This window comes from Lathyrus oleraceus, chromosome 4 (genome assembly GCF_024323335.1).
Source record: "Lathyrus oleraceus cultivar Zhongwan6 chromosome 4, CAAS_Psat_ZW6_1.0, whole genome shotgun sequence".
Lineage (NCBI taxonomy): Eukaryota > Viridiplantae > Streptophyta > Magnoliopsida > Fabales > Fabaceae > Lathyrus > Lathyrus oleraceus.
In genome coordinates, this window is record NC_066582.1 from 108,063,560 (window position 1) to 108,076,571 (window position 13,012).

Here is a 13,012-nt window from a genome sequence, read left to right on the forward strand (position 1 = left end):
TATGAACTAGTAAGATACTTGTGTGTTCACATGAGTAAGTTTATTTGATACGGTATAAAATGTCTTTAGATGCATATGCAAATTTAAATTTAATTATAAAATGAACAATGATTCTAAAAACTCAATTGTATTAAATGACCATAAAAAAATAAAAAATAATTCATGAGATGGAGAAAGAAAAAAAAGAGAATTTTGATATTTGAAAATAAGAATTTTGCCTCTCAAATAAATGCAATTGTTGATTAAAATAAGACTTAAATAATCCTTTGGTTCCTGTAAGTTAGCGTGTTTTTGAATTTGGTCCCTAAATTTTTTTGGGGGTCAAAGGCCCTATTCAAAAGCTCTGATGAGGGAGTGGCTGTAGGTGCACGAGGCATGACAATGAGACACTCCTAACAACTTTTAGGGAAAAACCGAATTCACATCGGAATGAGATGGATCCCGAGGTTGTACAAATATGAGACTGCATGGTTGAAGGAAGGCTTATAAGGATTAATTGGTACTACCTATACCAACAATATGCATCTTCTTTTTGGTAGCCTAATAAATAAGAACTCCATAGTTAAGCTTGCTTGACTTGAAGTAGTATTTGGATGAGTGACCTTTTGGGAAGTTTCTCGGAAAATGTGTGAGTGAGGAAAAAACATGTTGAAAAGACTCGTGTTGGTTTGTGGAGTCAGTCGATAATCATGAAAGCAGTCTGAGGCATCACAAATGGCATCAGAGCAAACCTCTCCCAATACAATATTGTTCGGGGACGAACCAAGCGAAAGCTGATGAGCATGTAACACCCGAGTCCGAAGAGGGCGAAGAATGATTACATGTAACACCCGAGGGTGAGGGAGTGGTTGTTGGTGCACGAGGCATGACAATGAGACACTCCTAGCAACTTCTAGGGAAAAACCGAATTCACATTGGAATGAGAGATATCTTGAGGCTTTGTAGGTATAAAGCTACATGGTTGAAGGAAGACTTATAAGGATTAATTAGTACTACTTATACCAACAAGATGCATCTTTTTTTGGTAGCCTAACATATAAGAACTCCATAGTTAAGTGTGCTTGACTTGGACTAGTGTTTGGATGGGTGACCTTCTGGGAAGTTTCCCGAAAAGCGTGTGAGTGAGGATAAAACAAGCTGAAAAGACTCGTGTTGGTTTATGGGGTTAGTTGATAATCTTGAAAGTAGTACGAGGCATTATAAATGGTATAAGATCCATACCTCTCTCAATACGATGTGGTTCGGGGACGAATTAAACAAAAGTTGATGGGTATGTAACACCCGAGGCCAAAGAGGGCGGAGAGTGGTTACATGTAACACCCGAGGGAGAGGGAGTGGTTGTCGGTGCACGAGGCGTGCAAATGAGATACTCCTAACAAATTCTAGTGGAAAATCGAATTCACATCGGAATGAGAGGGATTCTGAGGTTGTGCAGGTATGAGACTACATGGTTGAATGAAGGCTTATAAGGATTAATTGGTACAACCTATACCAACAAGATGCATCTTCTTTTCGATAGCATAACAAATAAGAACTCCATAGTTAAGCGTGCTTGACTTGAAGTATTATTTAGATGGGTGACCTTCTGGGAAGTTTCTTGGGAAGCGCGCGAGTGAGGACAAAACAAGCTGAAAAGACTCGTGTTGGTTTATGGGATCAATCGATAATCTTGAAAGCAATACAGGGCATTATAAATGGTATCAAAGCCATACCTATCTCTGTACGATGTGGTTCGGGGACGAACTAAGCAAAAGTTGGTGGGTATGTAACACCCGAGGCCAAAGAGGGCGGAGAATGGAGAGTGGTTACAATGAACACCTGAGGGCCAGGGAGTGGTCGTCGATGCACAAGGTGTGAAAATGAGACACTCCTGGTAGCTTCTAGGGAAAAACCAAATTCACATCAGAATGAGAGAGATCCTGAGGTTGTGCATGCATGAGACTGCATGGTTGAAGGAAAGCTTATAAGGATTAATTGGTACTATATATATATACCAACAAGATGCGTCTTCTTTTCGGTAGCCCAATATATAAGAACTGCACAGTTAAGCATGCTTGACTTGGAGTAGTATTTGGATGGGTGTTCTTCTGGGAAGTTTCCTGAAAACGTGTGAGTGGGGATAAAGCATGTTGAAAAGACTCGTGTTGGTTTGTGGGGTCAGTCGTTAATCCCAAAAGCAGTATGAGGCATTAGACTTGACATTTAGATGGGTGTTCTTCTGGGAAGTTTCCTGAAAACGTGTGAGTGGGGACAAAGCATGTTGAAAAGACTTGTGTTGGTTTGTGGGGTCAGTCGTTAATCCCGAAAGCAGTATGGGGCATTAGACTTGACATTAGAAGTTTGTTAAAAAAATGATAAGATGTCTGACGTTGCTGATGTGAAATGAACTGATATGTTCTTTTGTTTAATAAATGACACACGTGGCCATGAAAAATTTCCCACAAAAAATCCAATTAAGTTCAGAAATAATATTTTACTTTTAGTCCCTTTAAATTAGGGTTTTGTCTATTGGTAGAAAAAAGAAACTGTTACATTTATTGGGATGGAGGAGATGAATGAAGACGGTGAGAAGCTATGTTGCATGACCAACTAATGCAACTTCATCAGATTCAAGTATGATTCAGTAAGTGATGAATTTCAACTTGATTTTTCATTACATGGGTAGGTTTTTAAGGGTCTGTTTAGTATCTTACACGAGCGGATATGAGCATGAAATAGAAATTGATCTGGACAAATGAAGCTTATTTGAAGCAACTGGTATTGTGAAAGAGATAATTGAGCTTGAACATTCAGAATTTTGGTCATGGTGGTATAACAATGATGATGATAGGTACAATAGAATGGTTAGTGATACTAATGCTGAAAAGGTATATCAATATACCATGGAAATGAAAAGTACATTGCACATATATGTTGAGCATAAAGGTAATGTTCAAGAAGTTGAAGTCTGTGATGTTCAAGAAGATGAAGTAGGTGATGTTCGAGAAGATGATGTTGATGATGCTCAAGAAGATGAAGTATGTGATATTCATATAAATGATGGAGGTGATGTTCAAGAAGATGAAAATGAGGATAGTGGTAGTAGTGATGATAATGACTTTGAAGTTGATGGTTTATCATTTGATGATAGTGAGGATGAGATAACTCTTGAGTTGGATGATTGCTTTGAAGACCAGGGCAAAACTAGTGGGGTAAAAGTTGCAACAAAGGATCACAAGTGCACTCAAAAAAAGAGTTCAAATTGTTGTTGATAATGCACGTTCATCTAAGGGAGTGGATAATGAGATGGACATCAATTATGCTAGTAAAGAGCTTGGCAGCAGTGACCATGATGCTTCTGATATAGAGAAGGACCCAAAATATCCAAGGTTTAGAAGGCTTTGGACAAAAATTACAAGTTCAGAGTGGGATTGAAGTTTGCAACACTTGAGAGAGAGAGAGTACGTAAAAAATGAAAAAGTTTGAGTAAGGGTAAGTTGCAAGGGCAAATGTGGGTTTTTAGCACTAGTAAGTAAAGTTGCGAATAAGCATGTGTATAGGATGAAGAGATGGATTGGAACTCACAAGTGTGGCAGGGTATTGAATAACAGTTCAGCCAAATCCAAATGGGTAGCTAAAATTGTGACAGCTAGAGTGTCATCTTCTAATGGTGTTGATATTAGGGATATTATTTCTGAGATTAGGAGTAACTTTTTTGTTGGCGTAATAATGAGCAGGACATGAAAGGAAAAACATATTGCAAAAGCATTTATTGAAGGTGATGCTGTGAAACAATACAATATTTTATGGAGATACTATGCAAATTTAAGGAGAGTCAATTATGGGAACACTTGTAAAATTAATGTGGCAATGGTTGGAGCAAAAATTACACAAAGGTTTGGCTATTTTTACTTTTGCTTTGATGGGCTTGAAAAAGGATTCATAACATTTTGCAGTCCATTCATTAGAGTTGATGGATGTCATCTAAAGAGTAAGTATGAATGGACTTTTCTTATTGTTGTTGGTAGAGATCTAAATGGACAATATTATCCATTAGCTTTTGGTGTATGTGAATTTGAGACAAAAGAGTCATGGTGGTGGTTTCTTACCTTGCTTTTGGAGGACATCGATCAAGATAAAAGATAGGTTTTCATTTCCAATCAACAAAAGGTACTTTCACATACATTTCACTTCAGTAAACCTTTTGGATCTCATCCCTAAGTATGTTTTTCAATTTTGGATTTCATCCCTAACTTGTTTTGAATTTTTTAGATTTCATCCCTGATTTCTATTAGGTTCTTTTTCATTGAGATATGTTTGTTTTGTTTATTTGAAACTGGTTTGCAAGGTCTGATCCCTATGTTTGAAGAAATGTTTGAGAGGGTAGAGCATATACTTTGTCTTAGGCATTGATATGCCAATTTCAAAAAGAAGTTTGATGGAAGGACTCAGATCAGAGACTTGATGATGGCAGCTGCAAATTCCATATATATCCAAGTCTGGGATGTTAAGATGAAATAATTAAAGGAGATTAATGTGAAACCTTGGGAATGGATGTCAAACATACCTACCAAAGCATGGTGTAAACATGCTTTTACTTTTTATCCCAAATGTGATGTGCTTGTGAATAATGTATTTGAGACATTTAATAAGATTATATTGGTGACCAGAGATAAACCAATATTAACTATGTGTGAATGGATAAAAAATACCTCATGAATAAGAATGCTAACTTAAGAGAAAAGGTTGATAAATGGAAACTTAAGATAATGCTTAGCACTAGACTTTGGTTAGATAAGGAGGTAAAACATGCAAGGAATTGGATTCCAATCTGGTCCGGTGGAACCTTATGGAAAGTTGAACATATCCACACTAGGAATAGTTTTACTGTGGATACTTCAAAAAAACACGCACTTGTAACTTTTGAGAATTAGTAGGCGTACCCTGTAGACATGCAACAACTGCATTAGATTTTAGGAACCAATGCCCTGGAAATTATGTGGATGATTATTATTCCAAGGAGACTTATGTGAGATGATATGGTTATAATGTAAGTCCTATTAATGGATAAGACACGTGGCCAGAGGTTGACATGAAAGATATGTTACCTCTATCATATAAAAGAGGACCTGGAAGGCCAAAGAAGTTGAGGAGGAAGGAACCTGATGAAGACCCTAATAAGGGAAGAACACAAACAAGTTATTGTTTTACAAGATGTGGTATATTTGTCCATAATGCTAGAAGTTGTACAAGTTAAGTGGTTGACTCTGAAGCTAAAAAAGGAAGGTATTGAACATGCCCATACTTTGAATATGTTATTAACAACATTGATATTTTACTAGTGATATGCATTTTATGTTGAGAGAAAGCCAAAGAAAACTGCAACATGCAATACAACCCAACCATATGGTAATACAACCCAAGAACAAAGTCAAGCACAAACTCAAGCTACTGAGGCTGGAGCTGCAACCCAGGAACAACCATTGATAAATGAATTACAGACTGAAATTGACCCTGAGTTCGACATGCTTGTTGCAAATCTTGCAGCAACATTTCAGGCAACTCAGACTCAACCAAACCTTACCGAGTCTGTTACATCAACTCATAGTGCACCTGTTACATCAACTCATAGTACACCTACTACATCAGCTAACAGAAAATCCAATATTTCTTATTTTCATCAATTTGGTTATACATGTTATATTATGAACACTAAGGAATACCAACATAAATATTAATTTCAAGGCGCAAAAATTATCTTGTTAGGATACTATGAATGTTCTAAAACTTACAAATTTTATAACAAATAAATCTTATTAGTACAAGAGTCAATATATATACAATTTGATAACAAAGATTTGTATAGTGAAAAAGACATAATTCTAGAAGTCTTTGGTCAGACACATGGTGATGGGAATGAAATTCCCTATGACTAACTACATCAACAAAAGTATAAATAATCTTACTGTGAGGATCAAATCATTGGGAGAAAAGATGATCCTCTAAAGATCAAGTATCCTTCAGAAATGATTCCTAGGTGGCCATTTTACTTGTCATTATATAACCAACATCTATAGATAAAGCTTTGAGAGATGTTCGCTAGTAGTTCAAATGCAATAAGAACTCGATGGATTTAAAAAAAATACAAACCTAGTTCCATAGCTTAAAGGAAAAATCCTATAGGAACCAAGTGCATTTTCATAAACAAACAGATGAATGGATAAGGTGAAATGGTAGAAAGTAAGGTTAGACTAGTAGTTCAAGGTTATAATCTCTAATAAAATATAATTTATCCTAAAATAATTTATGTTGTTAATTATAATATACACTAAATAGATGTCAAAAGTAAATTCTTAAAAGAATTTATCATTAAAGAAATTTATGCAAACCAACCATCTAGTTTTGACAATAAATGTGGTCACGCAAATATAAATAAGAATACATAATAAATATTTATGCGCTATTATTTGAAATCAACGACAAGGGGATGTAATTCAAATGGTAGAACCGTCGCTTAGCATGGAAAAGGGGATTGATGCCCCACATCTTCAATTGGCTCAAGTTTTTTAAATTTCTCTAAAATTAAAGTCGATTCATTGTTTTTGTTTTAATTTGTTGATATAACGATTAATTTATTCTAACTTGATTTTGGTTTTAAGAACTCATATAAAGATTTTGTTTTACGTTTTCAAATAAATATTTAACACCTTAATGCATAGAATCTTAAAATTTAAAAGAGGTAACAATTAAAACCATAAATATTTAACACCTTAATGCATAGAATCCTAAAATTTAAAAGAGGTAACACTTAAAACCATAAAATCCTAAAAACTAAAATAGGTAATAGTTGAAAAATAAGACCATAAAACTAATTACTAACCGTTGTCAATTGTCAATAATTAATGGAGTCTTAGCTTCTCTTCTTTGATTTAACCTTTAAATTCACCTTCAGTTTCACCTTCTGACATTATCTCCTTTTTCCCGTCGTTCAATCTGAATTTTCCTTTGCATCTCTATTTTATTATAATTTTTTATCCACGTCAGCGTCAGGTGTATGTCAAGTGGCCTCTTATTTTGAATTTGACTAACAAATCTAATAGAAAAGACTAACATGATATTGTTTGAAGACATAATGGATCAAATTAGTGTTTTTTAAAGTTAAATGACCAAAATAAACCTCGAGATAAAGATAAGGACCAAAAATGATATTTAACCTATAAATTATAGTAAAATATTTAATGGTGTTAATAGTAATAATATCATTTTATATCAAATGAATGTCAAAAAATAAATTCTTAAAATAATTTTAATTAAAGAGATTTATACAAAACAACCATCACATTGATGTAATGGGGATGTACCAAATTTTTATTTTTAGTATTTACTTTTGATTTTCTAAATCCACCTCTAACATTAAAAATGATTCATTGTTTTAGTTTTAATTTGTTGATATAATAAGATTACTTCGTTTTAACTTGATTTTGATTTTAAGAACTCATTTAAAGGTTTTGTTTTACTTTAAAAATTGTTTTACAATATCAAATAAATATGCCATACACCTACATTTGGTATACGCAGGGCCTTAGAAAGCTTGACTCACATCTAGGGGTCTTGATATTAATATATGATTACACTTTATTTTCTAAAGAAATCAAATTTACAACTTGGATCACTAACTTAACTAAAAAAACTACTAGTAAACAAGTCAGTATTCAAGGCAAGAAAATATCTGTATATGGACAAACTATATCCTCTATGGCATACATTATATACAACTATCATAGACAACCCTCTATTAGGAACATCTTTGGTCTCATTGGTGAATAAGCAAGCAACATAATCTAGTTCTTGCAGTAATATTGGTCAAATCATTGAAATCATCATCCTTTTTAATTCATGAAGCTGGCATGGACCAATCAGTTACTGCAAAATAAAGGAAATTATAAGCCAACTTGTAGAAACCAAAACAGAAAAAAAAGGCTATTTGCTTACCCTATGAAAGCCATTTTCATTATACATGGCAATCCCGCAAGAGCCAGGAGTAGAATTCCAGAACTGATGTTCCGTTTCAAATAGTGATCTTGGAAGTTCGTAATTGTTATTAACTTGGTAATCTGTAGTATTTGATTTACTATTCATTGTTTGGTGATGTTTCGGGTCCTCGAGATCTTGGGAAGGAGGGTATGCAAACTGCTGCTCACAATGTTGTACATTTAAGTAAGGATTTGGATTTCCATTTAACTCATTCAAGTTACCATTTCCCTGACCCAAATTAGTGACATTTGGAGAGCTTCCAACCTCAATTTTTCCATTCCCAATAAAACTGGAGTACCCTGGGAGTGAAATGTCGGTGGAGCACTCCGTGTCTCTATTGCCATTATCACTGTATGTTATAGAATTGAACCAGTAAATAGATTGTAAGATGAAGCACAAGGAAATATACATTATGCTCCTAAGGAAAATTTGAAAAATCATTGGTCTAATGGAACATTAGTTAGAAAGCAGATATAATAGTTTTTAAGACCGTGTAACTATGATAGAAAGAAAGCTGTCGTATAATTGTGAATGCAAGCTTCATATCATAGTTAACTCACCTAAATGGCAGAAATTTTGGTTCACTAGGTAACATCAACTGGTGATTATCACCACTTAGAAGCCAAGACAAGGGTTGGGATTCTTGTAGACCAGTCATCATCAAGGGTAAAGTCATCCCTTCCGGTAACTATGAAGCAATGTAATCCCAAATAAGATTCTCTCGAAGAAAATATGAAGAGATAAAAGAGAGAGAGAATGCAACACTATTTACCTGGTTAGCACATTCAAGTGACATTAATTGGCGCTTTCCTAAATTTTCCTGCAATGAAAATGGTATATCAATAGACACACTACTTCATAACTCTTAATAGCAAGGATCCTCTAAGGGGATGAAAGCATGTTGAAATACCAATCTAATATTTAATTGGCTATTCATCAGAACCACTTGAAAATGACAGAAAGATATGACAAATCGGTATGAAACCAAATATTACCTTTTGTATACACACCCGATTGATTGATTCCCTGAGCGATTCTTCCATTTCTCTAAGATGTTCCAAGTTGTTGATCTTCTCTAGATTACTCCAATAGCTGAGATATTACAAAATTCAAAACATGATTACTATGATGGCCAATTTAAGTGTTTTTGACATATTTATGAATAGAGTTGGACACAAATTGACATAAATACACACCAAATGATATTTCTCAATTTATGATAGTAATTGACATAAATTGACTATGTATAGTTAACTTTGTTTTACCTCTCCATTTTTATGATTGAAAGAATCAAAAGCCAAATAGATTGCGAAAATATCTATAATGTTTGTATCAAACATATAAACATGTCTAAAATAAAAAAGATTTGTTTTAGCCTTGTTTTATAGGCGTGAGAAATGTAAATTGGCATCATTTGAAACAACATTGCCGGCATGCAAACGAGAATATGAGGTTTAAATGAATAGTAGTTCAATAAGAGAGCAATAAAATAACACCAAAAAAGAAAAAGAAATACTTTAACAACCAAAAGCTCCAAAGTTGCACCTCAGTCTCTGTTGTATTTCTGCAAGTTGTGCTTGCGAAACTCTCACTTGATGAGTTAGATCCTGCAAATGGCAATTCAACTAGTAACCATTTGGTCTTTTAACTACCAAGTTAAGATTTTGAAGTAATTATTAACCAAGATGATGTTTGTGAATAAATTGTACCTCCACCGTTTGACTACTGCAAGTGAAAATAAGGACAAGTCAGAATCTTCAAAACCATTAACAAAGAAGACACTCAAAATAGGATAATTACAGTCGCTTACCTTGAGCCCAAGAAATCTTGTATTTTTACATCATGATCCAATTTCTTGAAGGTTTTCTTCAGTGCCTACATTTTAAACAAGAATACCTTTTTAATCATTGACAAAAAAATGAGGAGACAACATTAAATATGCACTTGTTGCAACCAAAATGGTATATGCAATATGAGAAGAGCATAGTAATCTTACTTCAAGGCTTTCCATTTTCCTGCTCAATTAGAACAAGAAAAGAGATTAATTAGCTCATTCATCATCATGGATGAAATTAAAATAAAACTTCAGTGGAAGAAATTGTCTAACCGTTTGGCCCTTTCTTGTGGACTAAGTTGGGCAAATTTTGCAATGATCTCCTCCATATTACTGGAAATAAAACCAACAAATGCACAATTGTTAAAAACCTGTCAAAGATTTAATATGTACCTTTGAATTTTAAAAACTTCAAAAATGGATTCTAATATTATAATTGATCTGATATACAGGTGAATTGGCTTTGTATTGGTGTAATTGGAGGGGCCCGCATGGGGCGTGGCAGAGGTATATGTTTCGCCCACTGTCCCTTCAAGGTCGCCCATTTTAGGTTCGAGCACCCGTTTATGGGATATGACACCCCCTTTTAGAGATACATCGCCTAAATCCTCCATATTCCATCCATATCGCGTGATTGTGGGGATGACGTGTGTTTGGACCACGATGATGCACAAGAAGTTGTGGGAGTTATCGACGCTCCCGGAAAATCAGGCCCAAATCCGGCTATATATATATATATATATCTCGACATTACAGTTTGAGAAATAACAACCTAACTCGAATACAAAAAAATGCATGCATAGAGAGCTTCTCACCTTACGTGAGCTAACTCTACAGACTTTGTAAACTGAGTAATATAGTTACCATAAAATGAACTTATTGACTCCTATTTTTTTTCTTCCAGAAAAACTTTATCGTCTTACAACTCTTTTTTGAAAAACTTGAACTTCGTCCCTTGAAATTACAAGGTCAAGTACATAGTCACATGCAAATCAATACATGCCTATTCAAATGCAAAATTGTTGATCATACTAGAAACATGTGACACATAATGATTCATTGATAATGTTATTACCTGCGCTCTCCTTGCAACATGGTAGGTTTTCCTGTTGGAGAAAACATGAGAAGGAGAATATCGATATCACATAGAATTGATAATTCCTTTGCTTTCTTTAGAATTCCACTTTTCCTCTTGGAATAAGTCACATGTCTATTGCTTGTGCTCTCCAATTTCTTTATCTTGAGTTTAACTCTCCCCATCCTGCAAATTTAGAACGAACACATTATTTTTAGGTTAAAAATGTATATTAATCGAAGAAAAAGAAAGAGAGAGAAAAATTGAAAATTGTAATAAAACATGAAACGAACCTTGTTGAGACACTGAAGACGAATATAGAAAAGAATTAAGTGGAAGCAAATGATGATTTATTTTGAGGGAAAAAATGCAGAGAGAAAAATGACGAATCTAAGAGGAAATGAATTGTTGAAGACGATGGGTGTAGCTATGATTTCGGTGGATGGTGTTTGGGGAACCAGAGGAAGAGAAAAAGTTGAAAATGAACGGTGAGATTTTAGAAACAACCACTTTTTTTTCTTTCTTTTTCTACCAACAAACAAACACAATCCTCTATCTGTCCCATCCCTTACATTCAGGGAAAGTTTTAGCTTCTGCATGATGCCATGTTGTCCAAAATATATTCAATGGTGTCACCTTTCTTTCTTTTCATTTTTTTTTGTGTCTTTTCATGCATGAAACGGTGGATATAATTATCTTTTGTTTCATCAACTTATATTTATTTAATTGAGATTCACAATTAGGCTAGCAAATATTATGATATAGGGTTGGTTAGGAAGAATATTTGATTAGAGTTTTCCTTTTTTTTATATGTGGATATTATGTTTTTTTCGTTTTTTTTACAATTAACATAATATAATTTGATTTTTGATATTTTTGCTTTCCTAACTGGAGTTTAGTATGGAAAAAAAAAGCCACATCAGACTCCAACCCGAATTAATGAGAAAAAAATATATTTATTGGAAGGTAGATTGTAGTGAGGTGATGCTAGTATTCGTCCCACACTCACTCTCGTCCTACCCGATTTATTAAATATTTTATTATTTTTATTTTTAATAATTTTATTATCCATATATTTTTTTAAAATTTATTATTTTTTTTTAAGTATAGATTAAATAAAAACAAACAACTATTATCATTATATTAAAATGGTCGGATATTTAATTATTGAATTTTGTTGGTATGAAAACAAATACATTTTAAAAGAAATTGCAATTTCAACCGGATGGGACAGGGCTGGACGAGAAAATTTGTTCCACTCTATTGAGAACGAGGTGGATGTTTATTTTTTACCCAAACTAGAGATAGAGGCTGGAGCGGAGTTTGTAAGAGTGGGATAAGCTGGACCGAGTTAGATTTTGTCAAATCTAAGTTTGATTTGTTAAATTTTTTAAAGCATAAGTCTAATATGAAGCATATTATAAACTTATTTTTAGTCTCAAGTTTATGTTTTTAGAAGGTTTGGTTGACCTACTAGTCTAATTAAAAGTCTACATCATTTGAATATTTATAAATAAACAATTCAATTAATGTTAAATTGATTAATAAATTAAAAGATCAATGAGACTAAATATTTATTTTCATTAACTCATTCAAATTTATCTATTAATATAAGTTTTTTATACTATACTATTTATTTGAGGTAAGTTATGAAAACAACTTATGAGAACAACTAAGAATATTGTTTATAAGATTTTTCTCCATTTTTTTTCATAAATCCTTCAAAATAACTGTTTTTTTATATATTTTAATTCAAAGTACGAAGTACATATAATATTAATAAGGTTATTCCTGTTTATTTAAATAGGTCGGTCTGATAGACTTAACAAGTTTTTTTATGACTTATGACCTAATCTATTCAGCTAAATAGACTTATAAGAAAACCTAAGTCTTTTCTATTTAAAAAAAATCGGGCTTGATCTAGGCCTATGTAGATTAGACCGTAGACTCCTCTTAATTTGTCTGATCTATTCCCACCATTAGAGGTTGGTACAAGGAGGCGAGTTAGGAATGTTATTGCTTAAACTTGCCCCACCCTTTCCAATGTCAATACCTAATTAAAGGTGGTGATATTTTATAGAGAGTCTAAA

General features: G+C 33.5%; 1 protein-coding gene across 2 annotated transcripts; it reads right to left on the reverse strand.

Moving 5' to 3' along the window:
- Positions 1–7,570: 7,570 nt before the first annotated feature.
- LOC127073787 (agamous-like MADS-box protein AGL65) lies at positions 7,571–11,531 on the reverse strand. 2 transcript variants are annotated; one of them, XM_051015008.1, is made up of 12 exons: positions 11,216–11,526; positions 10,923–11,108; positions 10,121–10,180; positions 10,010–10,028; positions 9,824–9,888; positions 9,723–9,738; positions 9,559–9,620; positions 9,009–9,105; positions 8,786–8,833; positions 8,574–8,701; positions 7,972–8,362; positions 7,571–7,902 (listed from the first exon to the last, which is right to left on the reverse strand). In XM_051015008.1, exons 2-12 carry the CDS (start codon positions 11,105–11,107, stop codon positions 7,900–7,902), a joined length of 1,074 nt encoding a protein of 357 aa, XP_050870965.1. In that variant the 5' UTR covers position 11,108; positions 11,216–11,526; the 3' UTR covers positions 7,571–7,899. The 2 variants fall into 2 exon arrangements, with proteins under 2 accessions (XP_050870965.1, XP_050870964.1); XM_051015007.1 differs by lacking the exon at positions 7,571–7,902 and having other exon boundaries at positions 7,960–8,362; positions 11,216–11,531.
- Between the last annotated feature and the right edge of the window lie 1,481 nt (positions 11,532–13,012).